The 17,978-nt window shown below is 37.8% G+C and overlaps 2 protein-coding genes across 4 annotated transcripts in view; both read left to right on the plus strand.

Annotated features, from left to right (window-relative positions):
* Positions 1-9,481, plus strand: part of ERGIC1 (endoplasmic reticulum-golgi intermediate compartment 1) — an 80,675-nt gene extending 71,194 nt beyond the window's left edge. For all 3 annotated transcript variants that reach the window (XM_034405505.3, XM_087887413.1, XM_087887412.1), the window contains exons 7-10: positions 501-561; positions 2,075-2,175; positions 3,435-3,557; positions 7,431-9,481. In XM_034405505.3, the coding sequence (XP_034261396.1) occupies positions 501-561; positions 2,075-2,175; positions 3,435-3,557; positions 7,431-7,538 (393 nt within the window). In that variant the 3' untranslated portion in view covers positions 7,539-9,481. The remainder of the gene's footprint in view (positions 1-500; positions 562-2,074; positions 2,176-3,434; positions 3,558-7,430) is intronic.
* Positions 9,482-11,109: 1,628 nt separating this feature from the next.
* RPL26L1 (ribosomal protein L26 like 1) lies at positions 11,110-16,619 on the plus strand. The gene is made up of 4 exons (XM_034405496.3): positions 11,110-11,215; positions 12,956-13,128; positions 13,918-14,058; positions 16,449-16,619. Exons 1-4 carry the CDS (start codon positions 11,119-11,121, stop codon positions 16,575-16,577), a joined length of 540 nt encoding a protein of 179 aa, XP_034261387.2. The 5' UTR covers positions 11,110-11,118; the 3' UTR covers positions 16,578-16,619.
* The last annotated feature ends 1,359 nt before the right edge of the window (positions 16,620-17,978 follow it).

Here is a 17,978-nt window from a genome sequence, read left to right on the forward strand (position 1 = left end):
CAAATCTTTTAGAGTGTTAATAATTTGAATGCCTCTTTAGAAAACCAGCTGCACCATCCTTTTATAAGTGTTACCCTTGTGTCAGTTGTTGCTTTTGTAAAGCACAAGACTTAGAAACCTTAATTAATCAAAGTTGATATTTAAGCATTTTCATTTTTAAAAAATCTTATTGAAGTTTGGTGAAATTCTTTAATACTTCATTTATCTTTGAATGCTCAGAATTTAACTTTATAAAGTTAGCTAATATACGCCAAGTATTGTAGATATCTTGAGATGCTTCAGTTGCTTTAAGATACTTTGTTTACAAGGTCTCTGGAAATTCAAAAAAATTGTTCCCAACTAAGGATGAATGATGACATCGAATATATGAAAATTGAAGAGGTTTCTTCCCTTTTGCTTCCTCTTCTTCTTATCTCTGTTTAAGGATTATTTTATTCCTCTTCGGAGAACAGAATACATACTTAATGCAAAAATATATTTTGTGGTGTTTCTTTCATCAGGTCCACAACATTCATGGAGCATTCAATGCACTGGAGGGAACAAACAAACTCAGTTCAAATCGTATGTACAATTTGTGGTGTTCGATTTATTTTGTATTAATATAACATTCATAATTGGAGAAGTTTATGAAAACTAATCCGATTGTATCATTGATGGTCTTAAACAATGAAATAAATTTGGGATGAACAGACTTGATTTCTCAGGTTATAAAAGAGATTAATTATATATAACCATTTCCTTAGTGTGGTAGTCTTCAGATACATTTGAATACAGTATATACCCGTATTTTGGGGATTATAAAACGCACCTTAATTTTTGGAGAGGAAAAAAAAGAATTCTTCCTCTGTCTACCAGCATCAGGATCAGCCGTGTCCTTACTTCCACTGGGATTTTGATAACGAACAGCACAGATCTTTTTATCCATTTAAAACAAACCCTATCACTCTACACGCATTTAACTGGAGTGGGTGGTGTGGGGGATGATTTTTATGGGGGCAGAAGAGGGACTTGGCACCGAAAGCTCCACTCTCAAGACGCGCCCGTCTTCCTACCTATAGCCATAGGCGTTGAAAGCCTGGCTTTCTCGCAGCAAGGCTCGATAAAGACGCAGCACTTTAGTTCTCTTGGACACTGTCATCTCGTAAATACGGTGCCGGGTTTCCCGGCAAGCCTTCTGCGCCTTTGCTGCCTCGGTCAGAGCCTGATTCTGGGAAAGCGCGGAGGTCAGGACTCGGTTAGCGAAGCGGGTGTTGTGCAAGGGGCGTAAGGCAAGGCGCTGCCACCCGAAAACACTGTTGCCACGATCTCCGCCACCTGGAATTGGCTGAAAATGTGAAAAAAGAGCATCATGTTTTCGGCCGGTTGCAGGCAGCAGAAATCATGACAACAGTGTTTTTGGGTAGCAGTGCCTTGCCTTACGCCCCCTGCACAGCCCCACTTCACCAACCGAGTCCCAACCTCCACGCTTCCCCAGGCCACTTCTGGAATCAGACTCTGACCAAGGCAGCAAAGGCGCAGGGGGCTTAATGATAGTCATAGGGAACAAATAAGCAATCAAATCATATTAGGAAACAGTCAATATAATATAATATAATATAAAAGTCAGTAATATGATCCATGACATAAATGTAATGCTTTTTTTTAAAAAAAATGTTATTTGAATTTCAAGTGGGTAAGACTGAACATACTGTACGTAAAATTATATAGTATCTCCAAATTCATTTGAGTATTGAGTAAGTATTGGAGTAAGTATTGAAAGTTTTCTAGTGATTTTCTAGTGATGATTGGGCATTGCAAACCAGAATAATCTTTCAACATTTAGTCAAATTAGATTTTTCATGTTTTACTGAGTGTGATAGAGCATCTGGCAGTCCACCAAAAAAAAAAAAAGGATTAGATATATCCTTGTACAGTGAGAAAAATTAGGACAATTGCATATTATTTTTAGATAGTAATTAATATAATTCTGAACAGATTAAGCCAGGTTCAATACTTGTACTTTTAAATCTGTACACCAGAAGAGCCTCTGTGTTGTTTTTGGTTTCTCAAAAAGAAGTATATTCTGTTTACACAGCCCTTGCTTCTCATGATTATATACTGAAGATTGTTCCTACTGTGTATGAAGACATGAGCGGCAAGCAGCGGTACTCATACCAATATACTGTAGCCAATAAGGTAAAGATATTACATCTCTTTCTATAAAGGCTTGATTTAATACTATTTTCCAGTCTTGTATTGGTTGTTGCTCTTTCAATGTGCATTTGTTTAAACAGTACACATAGCACCCTCTTCTGGAAGTCTAGAAAAAAAGAAAATAAAAAGTAAGGTTGAAGTACATTTAACCTGTATGAATTTCAGTGCAGCCAAACTGATAGGAATGAAAAATTCTGTTTTTCAAACTTCCCAGTTTAGTCCAATAAAGTTTTCAGCTCAAAAAGATACCCAATCACAATAGATGAAGTGCTTAGACATGAATATTGGAATATATATTTTCAACTCCATGGCAATTAAAATATTATTTGCAGATTAACATGGAAAAAGGATAGATATATGAATACTTGATAAACTGACATAGGCTATAAATTGATTGACCAATCATTGCTTCCTGCTTTGTGAGTAACTGTCTTATATAGCTGAAGCATGGCTGAATTAATGGATTTTGAGATAGATCCTTCCTATTAATTAGGTATACTTTTCTCTATCCAGAGCATTTGCTTCCTTTTACAAAAACGAATGTTTAAAAATTAATGTAGTTCGCTTCAGTCCTGCTAATCTCATATGAAAGAATTTACTTTTACACAGATTTCCTACTACCTGACTTCATAATGCTACATTCTGGATTTTTTAAATTATTATTCTAATGCCTTTCATTGTTTCTCAAGATCTTTTTAATATGCACTTCAATTACCCACCAGTTTTGGGAAATTTTGCCATTTCTAACCTTTTGAACTTCAGGAATTAAAATGCTACTTTAAAATTACAGGATCTCAAAATATTCTTGATGACTGTATCTTTTCTTTTATGTACACTGAGAGCATACGCACCAAGACAAATTCCTTGTGTGTCCAATCACACTTGGCCAATAAAAAATTCTATTCTATTCTATTCTATTGATTTTCTGTCATAGCCCAGAAAGTTGTAACTGCTACTTTACTGCATAAGAGGTACTAATTTTGTCCTATCTATAATTGAGTTAGATCAAGATGTAGTCTTATGTGGAGTAGGCCCTGTGAAATCAGTATCTTAAAAAATCATTACTAGTTTAAGTCCAATTTGATTTTGAAGGGCGTGCTCTTTAAAGTTAACTTGGATTCCAATAAACATCTCAAAGATTATCAGTATTTTAGGGAAAGTGAATAGATGTATACTGAATTCTTAGAGGTCTGTTTTACATATATAAGTATATTTATTTTCTGCCATGCATCCTTTTTTAGGAATATGTAGCATATAGCCACACAGGACGCATTATTCCAGCTATTTGGTTTCGATATGATTTGAGCCCAATTACAGTGAAGTACACAGAAAGGCGACAGCCTTTGTACAGATTTATCACGACGGTAAGTTACTGTCACCCTCTTGTCCTTGCTTACTCTTAAACTGAGTATATATGCTAGAGATTTAAGTCAAAAAAGAGCTGTAATGCTGAACTTGTTCCCAGATGCATCCAGAAAACAGAAAATTGTTCATATAGGACAATGGGAAGGTATTGGAGGCTTTAGCCTAAAGGCTGAGACGAGCGGGGAGTGTAGGGAGGGAGGTTTTTCTTTATTATATCTCATTATACTAAACAGTAGAGAGAAATGTAGTTTGTTCATTATGAAATCATGACTTTGTGGAACTGTAGTTAGGTGATATCTGAAGGACCATATATTACATACTACTCTGATACATTATTCAGTACAAAAATGTAAATGTAAATTTGTGTTTTCAATCCTGCCTTTGTTGTAATTTGTGCAATCTTTGAATGCTGATTGGCTTTTTATTTTAGTGCTCTTTACCTATCTCTTATCATAAGCGTTGTCATTTGCCCATTTGTCCTGGCTTCTAATCTGTTCTATATGATAATAGCATCTTGAATTAGCGTTCTTCCTTTGTCAGGGTAGTGATTTAAGAGCTGAACAGCTGCTGCAATGATGCAATGATGTAATGATGGGAATGAGTTAGCAAGGTTTTTGGGCTGTTATCCTTTTAAGAGCCTGTATAATAAGAATAGGCCCTGTTAGGGCGGCTCTGTGTTTCTGTGTGTTTTCCCTGCTGTAATTTGCTGCTTGTTTGACCTCTGCCTGTAGTAAGTGTATCCATAGTAAATATTCTTTTGAAGATAAAACCACTATTTATTACAAACCTCTGTTTGCTGTTATTGCTCCTGGATTGTCTCACGTAGTAAAGCTGTGCGCACTTTGACTTCCTTTTCTTAATCTGCTTCTTTGGCACCAGGATCCAGTTGAACTTCTCACATCTTGGCTTGCTTTTTTTAAAAATGCTAATTGAGTATGAAGTCAACAAACAATCATGTTCTAGCTTTAGGTCTAAAGTTCTTGATCGAAGGGACAATGCCTGTTCATATGTGTTTTAATGATATCAGCCTTTTTCTATCATTACTAAAAAAAATTCTTCTAAATACTATTCTTCCATTTCTGTTATGTTGAAATACCAGCCTCTTTGCTAGGACAAAATCCAGGGGAGGCTCATAGGGCAAATTATTATCTCAGGCCTTTCAAACTAACAGAGTTACTCTCCAGGCCATCATCATTTTTGCTGTCCCAAGTCCCTACTGCATCATGATTGACCTGGAGTTGAATTGTCATTGTCATGATTGTGGAGTAGGGCTATAGCCTTCTGGCCCAGGCAAAAATTATTGATTGGCTCAACATAAGAGGAACTGGGGACATTATTTACATTTTTTGGTGACTCATGTCTGCATGTTCAGAGTATTTTTTTGGCCTAATCATGTTTATTGATTGTCGTATAATCATGATATAGTGATGTTTTGTGTAATAAATGTCCTAGCTCCTTAATTGTTGAAGTGAAATGGTGGCTATCCTAAGAAATCCAGTTGTTTCTACTGTTTCAGAGAATTCTCTGTGTGTAGGGGCGTTTCATTTTTTGAAATAGACGTGGAATTATATTTTTCCTATGTTTAGAAAAGTGAAGTCATACTTTCCTGCTTTGATGCATCAAGTATTTCTCCTCTACCATCTTGTGGTTTAAAACCTCTGGTGTCAGCTGATTCGTGTTGGTTGAAGTTACCTAATTCATTCTGCTGTTATATTCCCTAAAAAGTAACTGTGCATCACTTTTGGTAGAAGGCAGGGTAAATGAACTAAAAGGAGTAGTTAGGGTAAAACATTTTACTTTGCAAAAAGAAAAAAAGATGTAAAGTGATTAGTTTCTTCCCTTTCTTTCTGTGGTTTTTTTATTTCCCAGAATTTTAGCTGCGTTTTGAAAAATGCATTAACTTATTTCTTTTCTTAACGGAAACATATTTCCATCTCACTTAGCTCACTGGACACAAATATCTGAATGAAAAATGCACACAGAAGTGAGCAATTCCTCCCCCACTGCTTCTGTTACTGCTGTTGAAGTTCTGTATACAGAGAGTGTCACAATCACAACTGAGCCCAGAATTTATATTGCTAAATTGAGACATCTGTTAATTGAGTTTTGCCCCATTTTACGACCTTTCTTGCCACAGTTGCTAAGTAAATCACTGCAGTTGTTAAGTTAGTAATATGGTTGTTAAATGAACCTGGCTTCCCCATTGACTCTGCTTGTTAGAAGATGGCAAAAGGTGATCCCATGACACGACAACCGTCATAAACATGAGTCAATTGCCAAGCGGCTGAATTTTGATCACGTGACCATAGGGACGTTGCACCGGTCGTAAGTGTGAAAAATGGTCATAAATCACATTTTTCAGTGGAATTGTTCCTTTGGATGGTCACTAAATAAACTTTGTTGTAGTTTATTTATAACCTTATCTGTAACCTTATTCCTAGTTCCCTTCACAATTGAATGATTATCCTTTAATCTCATTTCTCATCCACAGAAAGGATGTTCTGTGTACAAGAACAATAATGTTTATCAAATTCAGTATGTAGCCCAAAGAGATAAAGCATCCTTCCTAATGTAGTGTCCTGATGGCTACAATTAGCATAATGCCCAGCCAGTTAATGGGATTGAGACCAACATATCTGGAGGGCATTCAGTTCAGGGTTGAAATTCAGCAGGTTCTGACCGGTTCTGGAGAAACAGTAGCGGAAATTTTGAGTAGTTCGAAGAACTGGCAAATACCACCTCTGGCTTGCCCCAGAGTGGGGTGGGAATGGAGATTTTGCAATATCCTTCCCCCAGGAGTGGGGAGGGAATGGGGATCTTGCAGTATCCTTCCCCTGGAGTGTGGTGGGAATGGAGATTTTGTAGTATCCTTCCCCTGCCACGCTCACCAAGCCACACCACACCACGCCCACCAAGCCACGCCCACAGAACCGGTAGTAAAAAAAATTAAATTTCACCAATGATCCAGTTGGAAGAAGGCTGCTATAATATCTATCCAGAAGTAAATTCCATAGAATTACAGTCTTGCATCGCAGAAATCCTATGCATGTATACCCAGAGTGAGGCACACTGAGTTTAGTCAGGTATACTCCTAAAACAGTGATTAAAGAATGCTACTCAAAATAACCTGAACAGCACTAGACAGCCGCAACTAGAAGCAGCCACAATGGCGGGAGGAAAGGAGTGGAGGAAAGCAGAATGGGAAGCAAATGTCATTCCAGTATAGTTTTCTGCATGAATGGGGCGATTAGTTGGGAAGATCCTTAATCAGTGGTGGGTTGTTACTGGTTCACCCCAGATCAGGGGAACTGGTAGCGGCAGCAGGGGGAGGCTCTGCCCACCCACCCAGATGTCTCTGTGCATGCGCAGAAGCTTCTGCACATGTGCAGAAGCGTTGCGTGCGTGTGCAAGCATGCAAGCGCCCACAAGCAAACTGGTAGCAATGGGATTTGAAACTCACTACTGTCCTTAATGCTATATTGTACTATACTGGGCACTAAAATGACATGATCTCAATCTAATGTTCTAATGTAATCAGGAAGAACAAGACGAAAGGTAGAAATGGGGTTGAGAAACATACATTGGTGATTTTTTTAAAGGGGAATATTTACTAAGATCTAAAGAATTCAGAAAAAGACACTACAACACTAAGGTGTTTTATACTGTATTTAACAAAAAGTTCAAATCTTTATTCAGCTCATTGATTAAACTTACATTAACTGCATCTAGCATGTTTCACTAAAAAGTAACTTAATAAAAATCAAGCAGCTGTATGGCAGAGGTCTTTCTGAGGCTTGTGGGGAAGTAAGTCGGAGGGGAGGGGAGGGAAGGCAAACAGTACTTAACGTTTCCTTCTTCTTTATCCATTTCAGATTTGTGCCATCATTGGTGGAACATTTACTGTGGCTGGGATTCTTGACTCCTGCATTTTTACAGCCTCTGAAGCCTGGAAAAAGATCCAACTAGGAAAGATGCAGTAACAAAGCAATCTTCAGCCTAGTCGTGTGAGAAGAAGCATAGAAGAAAGAGCCCACAGCTATCGATTTTTCTTCGTATCATTTCAGTTGACAAATGTCACACAAACCGCTGGAAACATAAGGGTGCAGAAACAAATAAACCTCCCAAACAACCAATCATAGTCTTTGAAAATTAGCATCATTTGCAAGGGAACATGATTTTATATGTACCATTCTCATTCAATGTTTTCGGGGGTTTATTGTCATTTATGTTTTACAATTAGATCTGACAGATCTCATTGGTATAATTATGTTTTAAAATCTCAAAAGGAGACTTCGGGCAAGATTTTAGTTATGGAACTCAGATTTTATCCAAGAATTCTAGAACTGAACAATCATAAAGTACAAATAGTCCTTGACTTATAGCCAGTTGTTTAGCAACTGCTTGAAGTTATAAGAGACCTACCTTGGGACTACTTACGACCCATATTCAAAGTTCCAGTGATAGGTTCCCCCTGCAGTCACGTGACTAAACTTCAGGTGCTTGGTGACATGGCCACATTTGTAGCCATTCGCGGCATCCAAAGTCACGTGACTGCATTTATGATGATTTGGCCAAAACCTGGAAGTTACTTTCAATTTTTGGCAAAACTGCACTGATAGTGAACCATTGGTTTGCTTAATGACCATAGTGTTCTCTTAATGACCGCAGTGGCCGCTTTATGACCACATCATTTGTTTTACGACTCACGATTTACGATCTTGATGACCAGGCTCCATTATGATCGTAACTTGAGGACTAGCTGTACTGTTTTTACTGAACAATAAATTGATTTCAATAACATTTAAAAAAAAAAAAAAACTAGCCCAGATGTTCAGAACAGTCTATTGATCTTTATGTATTTTCCAGGTGAATAGAAACCAAGAACCTATGATCTTGTTATCTTTTGGGCAGCTGTGAAACATTTCCTGGGTGACCATTTAAACCGTTTAATCTTCCTGGGATTTGTTTCTCTAGCACAGTTAGCCGAAAGATGACAGTAATTCTTTTATTCTTCTGGAAGGTTAAAATATTTTTACTTATTTCCAACAACATATGATCATTTGATTGATAGAAGTGGCCTAAAAAAAATAAAAACAATTAGAAACAAAATGAAGGCGTATAAATAAGTCTCATTTGTAAATAAGGCAGATATGTTTTTGTATTTGTGAGACTTCTCTCTTACTTTTTGAATGATACAGATCATTCAGCTGTTCTGATCAAAAATTTAATTTAAAGGAAAAGCAATGAAGACAATACTCCAATTGGGTAGAAGAGTGTCATATTAAAAAAGAGGGAGTGTCTTAAATAAATACTGGAAATATAGTAAGTTGTCTTTATCTTCAGGAAGTCAAGGCATTGGACAATAACCTGCTCATCTTTTAAAATGTTAATATCTAAGCATTTGCCAAACTGGCAGCCTTAAAGGCAAGCACCTAGTTTGATGATTCTTAAGAGCTAGGTACCACACTGTATAAAAGAAAACATATATTGTGCGTGAACATTTTCTTTTGTATCTTTTCTGAGTGTAAAATAATTGTTTATTCCATTCTGCAGGTGAATGTGGGGACAAATTGATAAGGCAAATGTCATGCAAGTTAATACTTTTTTATATGGTGTTGGCATTGATTTATAGGGGCTTTCAATAGAACCCACCGATTTTCATAACTACAACTCTTTTGATATACAGTATGACTCATAATTTGGGAATGCTTTGTACATTTTATATCACCTAAGATGGATACAAATGATATGTTCTCTAGTTTTTCTGTACCTGTAAAAAGAAACAGTAAGATTACTGATATTACAATTTGGAAACAGTCATTATTTGCTGTCAGAATAACGTGTGGTCTTTTTAAGGGTGACCTTTTAAAATTTGAAAGTGTCAAATCAATATGCTGTGATTAAATTGCTTTGGGCCAGAAAACCTTTATCTATTGTTCTATTATTCTTTTTGGGGAAGTAAATCCCTTTAGTTTAATGGGACAAACTTGTAGAAATGCATGCTCCTCTAATTTGCCCAACATGTCTACTTTTACTTTGTTGCAGGTAAAGAAAAGATACTTTCCTTATCTTGAAATTCTTGCTGATTTTTTCCCCACCCTTTTCTTTCTTGAATTTTCTATAAAATGTTTAGAATTTCCCACTATTTTTCTTGAGAAATTATTTTTATTTTGATGGATTTGTACCAGGGGTGGGTTCCACTTACCTTTACTATCGGTTTGCACGCTTCTGCACATGTGCAGATTGTCAATTATGACGTCTGGGAGAGTGGGTGGAGCCTCCCACCGCTTTTACTACTGGTTCTAAAGAACCGGACAGAACTGTGAGCAACCCACCGATTTGTACTATTTGCATGGATTTTACATATATTTTTCAATATGTAAAAACCTGAAACCAATGAACACATAGTCATTTCTGATTGCCTGTGCCTTTCTTCTGCGGAAATGAAGATGGGTCTTTTTGAGGTGGAAGGTTTGGAGCAGTGTTGTTTTGCTTCAGATTTTGTTTTTTATCATTAAGAAAAAAGGTAAGTGCAACATAAATACTAAATCAACAGAATATTGGCTTAAGTAAAAAAAATAGAACACCTAATATTAAGAAGATCCATTGAGTTCTCTTTTTTGCTAAATTTCAAGAAAGCTTTGTTTTTGAATTCATATAGTAGTGTGATTTAGTCTAGTAACATATCTATTAGAGCAACAGTGAGTTTTAGATTTCCCTATATTGGGAGAACAACGTGTATTTCAATGCTAATTCTGCAGGAAAATGTTAGTTACATGTTGTGGTATTTTTAAGTACCATTGTTAAAATAAGTTAATTTGTTCAATGTGTGATGCCATTGCATAGTATACTATCAATGAATATTCATAATCTCATTTGGTTAAAAGTCTGTGAATCATCTACTTTTTAATTCGTTCTTGGTTAAAATCTGTATGAAAATGCAGGTGAGCTCTTCCTAGGAATTTGGCAAGCGCTCATGCCAACTCTGTATTATGCAGTAGTAATCATACATTATTTATACAGTTCCTTCAATCCACGCTTGGATCCTGCTCGAACCTTTCTCGCTCCCAAACTGGAAAGTGCGCCTACTGAATACGATCCAATTCAAACGCACGGAATCTCTTTAAAATGTCTCGCAATTTGCGAGGATCGTTCACATTTGTGAAAGAAAGAGAAACGTTGATGTTTCTTTACTTTTGCTGCCTTTTCCATTTCCACTAACCCCACCGCCGCCACCGCGCGCGTACATCTTCCAATAAGAACTTTTCCTGAGTCCTAAATAAGGGGGACGCTGAAGGGAAGCGACAGTCAAAGAAATGGGCGACGGAAGAATGGAATGAGTGAAAGTTGAATGAGCTGATAAGTAGGTTGCGGCTTTTGCGAATGGAAAGAGAAAGTATGAACGGGTGCCTGGGATACGAGCCTGAATAGAGGACGTGGGGGGTGGGGGGAGTGCATTGACAATACAGAAATTGAGACGGCCGGCAACACTTGCTATTACGTGGCATTGGACGCCAGGTGGCGCCGACCCACACATCTTTCTACTCAAAACATTCTCAGATGAGGCAATTCTCGCGAGACCTCGAGGAGACCTCACTAGAACCGGCGGAAGTAGGAGCAAGCTCTTTCCGGGCGGCCATAGCCGAACGAGCTGCAGGTAAAGATTAGATGGAGGGGTGGGTTTTTGTAATCCGTTGTCATCCGTTCGTTGGTCGTAGATTCTCCGTTGTGATTTGTGGGGAAATGCACGAAACGGATAGTCTTTTGTTGCCGCTTCTGTATTTTAAGCAGTAGAAACTTCAGGATGTCGTTTCTGCGGCGGCCCTTCTGTCCGCCGATCTCTCCCTAGGCCAGAGCTGGCTGGAGAATTCTGGTAGTTGAAGTCCACAAGTCTTAAAGCTGCCAAGTTTGAAGACCTCTGGCCTAGGGCATGTTGTCTTCAAGCTGCTACTAGGGTCTTATTTGAATGGACAGTATATATTTTCTCCGTGTATATGTATACATTCGAACTAGACAGTGATGTTTCTCTGTCTCATTAATGTGTGTGTGTGTGGGTATATGCATAATGGTTATCTTTTGAGAGCTGAATGCAACGAAATTACATTTTAATGTATGCTGATTAGTGTGCATTTAAAGTGACAATAAAGTTTTATTCTGTTCTATTCAGTGTAGACTTAAAAGGCTGCTGTTCAGCTTCAGCAAGACGAGAGCTTAGAACAGTAACTTCAAATCGTTTTGAGGTGGTTTGCCATTTTTCATATCAATACTTATGCGCCCCCCCCCCTTTGATATTGGGGGAAATGAGCTCTTTTCAAAATTCGTCTTCTAGTCGCCGTAATGAAAGTATTAACATTATTTATTTGGGGATCGTTATGACTGCAGCAATATTTCAGTGTTTAATATCTTGCATAAGCTTGCAAAGAAGTACAGTATTGTGAACATAGTGAAATTTATGAATACTTCTGTTTAGGATTTTTTTGTCAGTTATATATTGGTTGTTTTCAGGTTACTATCTGAACTTTTTACTTTAAGAGACATAATGGCAAATATACATAGGAAGATTAATTATTGTAGGTTGAATAATAGTCTACCAAAGACAATAAGGTCTTTAATGATTTTATTGGTTATGTTGATAATTAGATTCATAAACTTCAGACCTTTATAGAGACCATATTGTAGGACATTGTTAGAACAGGAAAGAAATACATTTTTTTGTATGTTTTATAAACTGGTATTCAGTTGTCATGTACCCACCCTTATGTCCAAGATGCAAAAGTAGCTTCAAGTTCCCATAGATACTGGTGATGTTACCTACATATTCTGACAGTAATATACTCTTGGCTTAAAAATACTACAATTATATCTGCCCAAAGTACAGTTGGTCTTGCCGTTTATTTAGTTGATTTTTATAGCCCTCCATCTCAACAAGTGACCCTGGGCTGCATACATCCCAAAATGTAGAAACAAGATTGTAACAAAAGAAAATAAATATATATGGTCACCAATTAGAACTATTGCCATGGATGTTAATACAGCCAAGAAATACACCTTTAACACATTTGAGGTCCAGGCACACAACCAAGTCTTTGTGGTGTTATGAAAGGCCAACATGATTGTAGTCACCTTGATTTCTGAAGGGAAAATGTTGAGAGGGCAGGAACTATGGCTGAGAAGGCTATTGTCCTAGGTGACACCAGCTGACATTCATTGGCAGATGTGGCCCAACCTGCTGGACCAAATTGGATGGATAGAAACAGCTGGGAGGAGATAGTCCTAAACTATGAAGGTCTTTAATAGTGATAAGCAGCACCTTAAATTGCATCTGGAGGCAGGTGCGGTTGCGATCTTAATATATTTCTTAATGAATGCTTAATTACATAATGTGTATTTTCTCCAGTCAAAATGAAGTTCAATCCATTTGTGACTTCGGATCGCAGCAAGAATCGCAAACGGCACTTCAATGCTCCATCTCACATTCGGAGGAAGATCATGTCTTCACCCCTGTCCAAAGAATTGAGGCAGAAGTACAATGTTCGCTCTATGCCCATCCGAAAGGATGATGAAGTTCAAGTATGTGAAGTTCTCTTGTTTCTTCTATGAATAATAATGAAATCATAAGCAATTAAAATAGTACAATACAAGAGGGAAAAATGACCAAAGCACTACATAACAAGTCCATAAATTGAGCTTCCCTATTACTTGTGAAAGACCCAAGTTTTAACAGTCTTCTGGAAGGCTAAGGTGATTTGGGCTATCAATGTTACGTAGGGCAGTTACTGCAGCAGAGAAAGCATTATACATTTATAGTGAGCTCATTACAGCAGAGTCTTGAGTTAAAAACTTTTCTTCCCAAGTTTTTTGTTGCTTGGGGTTATGCTATTTATGTTAAGACTGCCAATGGACTCAACCCTTGTATCTTTATTGTTTATACCTGCTCTTTTTTCCACTCCATTCCTAACTTCCACAATCTCTCAGTTACAGCTGCTTTAAGGAACAGTAAACAGGTGATAACATTTGCCCCAACTAAAGCAGAGGTGTCAAACTGGCAACCTGTGGGCTGGATGCGTCATGCGCAGGCCATGCCCACCCCAGCTCCATGAAGGGGAAAAAGTCACGTGACGGCAACATGACACTGCAAGTTTGACACCTATGATCTAAAGCATATAGTATTGCCTTCCAAGTCTGTGGGGCTTCACTAGAACTAGTGTGGTTACTATTTTATGATTGTATGAAATCATGTTAGGATGATAGGATCATTCATAAATCATTCTTGAACTTCCTGCTATTAAAATACTTAATATTTTAAGTATTATATTAAAATGTAATGTTTTAAAGAATAACAGATATTTTTATTTCTAGGTTGTTCGGGGCCATTATAAAGGACAGCAGATTGGCAAGGTAGTCCAGGTATATAGAAAGAAGTATGTTATTTACATTGAGCGTGTACAGCGTGAGAAAGCTAATGGCACAACTGTACATGTGGGCATTCACCCTAGTAAGGTGAGTTTTAATCAGATGATTATTTACACATGTATTTTATAATTATATGTTAATTATTACTAATTTCAAAAATGAATGCATTAAAATAGAAAGTTGTACAAAGGCATAATAAACCATAATACAGAATAAATTATTCTTCCCCTCTATTTTCAGCAAGGGTTTGCTGGCTAGCAATTCTGGATTTTTGAAGTTGATGTGTGTAATTAGGGCATCCATCTTTCACAAAGCTGGTGTAGAAAAATAATTTCTCTAAAGCTATTTTCTTAGTATTAGTCAAACAGTTATTCTACTTGGGATTTATGATTGTACATACTAAATTCTGGAATTAAAGTTGTCCTCAGTTAAGCAAGTCCTGGGTAGTACTTGGATGGTAGACCATCAAGAAAGCCCAAGGATGTTACACCTAGAAGTTAAAAAAACATTCCAAAAGAAGGCAGTGATAAATCAGTCCTGTACTGCTGCCAAGACATGCCTGTGAAGTCACCAGAAACTTGAGATTTCCTCCAAAGGGGATGGTGGTGGTGGTTACATTTTATCTCTTCAGCTTTCTCTTTATGTTGAATGTGTTTTGAAGGACATGCTGATGTGTTTTCTTGACTTAATTAGCAACATTATTCATAGAAAATGTAGTTAGTAAGAATCAGATGAGATTCTATCCAAGGCAGCAAGCATAATTTCTATTACACGAAATTATTACTATTACAAACATATTCTGTCTCTGCATAATGCTTGTGTGGATGAGAAAAGGTAGCAATATATTTTTTGTTAATTTATTTCTGTTTATAGAAATTATAGTGCCACCAATGAACTGATACATTTTTAATGAAATCAATGTATTCCTAAATTTTTCTGGATCTCTCTAAACTAATGCCATCTGTTCGAATACAGAAGATAAAAAACTTACTGTATGATTCAAATAACAGAGAGTAACAATAGGCTTACCAAGAATATCATTTTTTGTGTTTTGTGATAACGAGAGTAGAAACAGTAAATTTCTTATTGCAGTATTCCAGGAGCCTAACATTTTAAGGACTGCTATATTCTAAAAATGTTTCCATTGTTTTAAAAAGTTATGACTTGTTTAAGTGAACTGTCAGTTTATATCAGGGGTGTCAAATTCGATTTCATTGAGAGCCACATTAGGGTTGTGTTTGACCTCGGGGGGCCAGGGTGGGCATGGCCAGCTCAACATCACTCGTGTCAGGGGTGCCTGTGGTGGCCCAAGCATTCTGCCAGCAAAAACAAGCTCCCGAGCTCCGTTTTCAGCTGGAACAGCCTCCTGCAACCCTGTACCAATGAAAACGGAGCTTGGGAGAGCTGCCTGCGGCCCTCCCGAGCTCCATTTTTGCTGGCAGAGGCACCACAGGCCAGTCTATCACTGTTTCCAGGGTGGTCCCTCAGGCCAGATCTAAGCACCCGGCGGGCCGGATCCGGCCCCCAGGCCTAGAGTTTGACATCCCTGGTTTACAAGGAATGTATAATTTTTTTTTTTACTTCTTGGAATCATACTTTATAATAAAGATTTGGAATGAATCTCTTATATGGATATCAGATGCTGAAAAATCATTCCCTGCATTCATTTAGAAATTCATAATTGAGAAATTTGTAAATCCCAGACTATAACACGCTCAAGATTCTCCAAAGGGAATATTTGTATTTAGGTGACTTAGTTTGAATTCATTATTTCCATTGTTCTTTGACTAAACATTGATCCACATCTGCATTTCACTTAATTTAGCTTTCCATCAAGTGCATTATTTTTTGTTCTTAGAAGCTTGGCCAGGTGTGCTGTCTCGGCAGTGGGAGAAGATGGTATAGATTGGTGTGGATGGCATGATAGGTGGTGGCAGCAAAGGGCAAGGCAATCAAAAGGGCAGAGATGAAGGGGAGAAAGACAGGCATCACGAAAGACTATCAGCGGCCTTAACAAAATACACCACCTAACATCTACGGTGCAACCTCAATAGGAGAAAGAAGACAATAAAAGTCAGAAGAGGCAGTAGAGTGCAGGGTAGCCAAAAGGCAGAGGATGGGGGAAGTTGAGGGAGCAGCAGGGCCGAAGAGAAGTCTTTGCCTAATGACTGCAACTCGGATAACTAGAACTGCTATTGCTAAGCAGTGCAATGATGTTTTACCTAACAACTGCTTTGCTTTACAGTGGAAATTCTGGTGCTAGTTAGGGTCGTTAAGCTGAAAAGAAAGCCACAAACTATCTCCGAGACAAGCTGTAATATAGGGCATAACTGCAACGTTTTTAAAAATGAGCAACAAATCTATAAGTATGAACCAGTTAGTTATTCTATAAATAACTTACGTAGTGAATCATTCATACTGACATGCCTTGGAAGATTTAAGGAAAAATATTTAAAGTATTTGCTTTGACTCTCTAGGTGGTGATCACAAGATTAAAGCTGGACAAGGATCGAAAAAAGATCTTGGAACGCAAAGCGAAGTCTCGCCAAGTTGGAAAAGAGAAAGGAAAATACAAGGAAGAAACAATTGAGAAGATGCAAGAATAAAATGGACTTTTTTGTCAGATCCATTAAAGTTTCAGTAAATCATATTGTATCAGTGTTCTTATTTTTGCAACTTTAGTATAGTAACATAAAGGCAATATATTGCAAATTAGAAAAAAAAAAGAGATTTTCTTCTTATCAAAAAATGCATGGATGCAGAGAAATGCTTAGCCATACTAGTTAGTTTCCTGTAATAGTATGTTTGTTGCAGGGAATTCATGGTTGAAAGTGAAAACTATGGTATTAGACATGAACTTCCAGGGCTATTTTTCAAATCATTGAAATTAAGAAATTAGAGAACTACTATCCTAACATCTTAGTTCATAAATAAATAATTAACATTGAAAAGCTAGTAGGGATACAGTGTTTTCTACAAGGAAAAATCTAACTATAGCATCCTTTATAATGTTTTGTGAGCAGAGAACATAACTTTTTTTTTTTTAATTGATTTATATGCCACCCTTCTCCGGAGATTCAGGGTGGCTTATAATGCGTTAAGCAATAGCCTTCATACTTTTGTATATTTTATACAAAGTCAGCTTATTGCCCCCACAAACTGGGTCCTCATTTCACCTACCTTAGAAAGGATGGAAGGCTGAGTCAACCTTGAGCCTTGGAGAGATTCGAACCAGCAGAAATTGCAGGCAGCTGTGTTAATAACAGGGTGCACTAAACCACTGTACTATCAAGGCTCTTGACATACTCAAGGGTTATTTTCATTGGCAAAATCCTAGTTAACAAGCTGGTCTGGGAATGGAATACACACCTGCATTCCTTGTTGGTTAAAGGCCAAAGTCTCTTGTATCCAGATGTTCTGCTTTAACAGTTGAATTTGAAGCTGCTCCCTTCTGTTCAGCATTGCCCATTCTTCATCTGTTACCTACTACCTTAGACTTGTACATCACACAGGCTTGTGGATATTACTGTGAAATGCATTCCTAATCTCTTACCACTCAGATACTCAGGTGAACCTCATTTCCCAGTTTCCTTTTCTGCCCATTTTGCTGCAGTTCCTGTCGTAAGGGGGGAAAGGGAACATGGGAAAAATAGCCTTTAAGCAAAAGCAGCTTTCTTTTCAACTCCTATGGGGCGGGGAGGGGGGGGGGAGGAAAGAAATCTTAATTTGCAAACGTATTGAAATGTGTCAAATGTTAAGATGACGAGAGTAGTTAGAGCTACAAACGATATAGCCGTGATCACGTGTGGAGGAGGAGGGGGGCCGTGAGAGTAAGAGGAACCACAAAAGCTAGGTGCACCGGGACAGTTCCAAGGAAAGGCCGCCCTTCTGCGTTTGGCCCAAGGAGGCCACTACGCAGCGAACGAAGAATATATGGGCTAGAAAAGCCGCGCTCCCCCCCCACCTCCTCCTCCTCCTCCTGCCCAAGGAGGCGCGAAAAGACGCCT

The sequence above is a fragment of the Pantherophis guttatus genome, chromosome 2, assembly GCF_059756535.1.
Source record: "Pantherophis guttatus breed Tessera chromosome 2, ASM5975653v1, whole genome shotgun sequence".
Classification (NCBI taxonomy): domain Eukaryota; kingdom Metazoa; phylum Chordata; class Lepidosauria; order Squamata; family Colubridae; genus Pantherophis; species Pantherophis guttatus.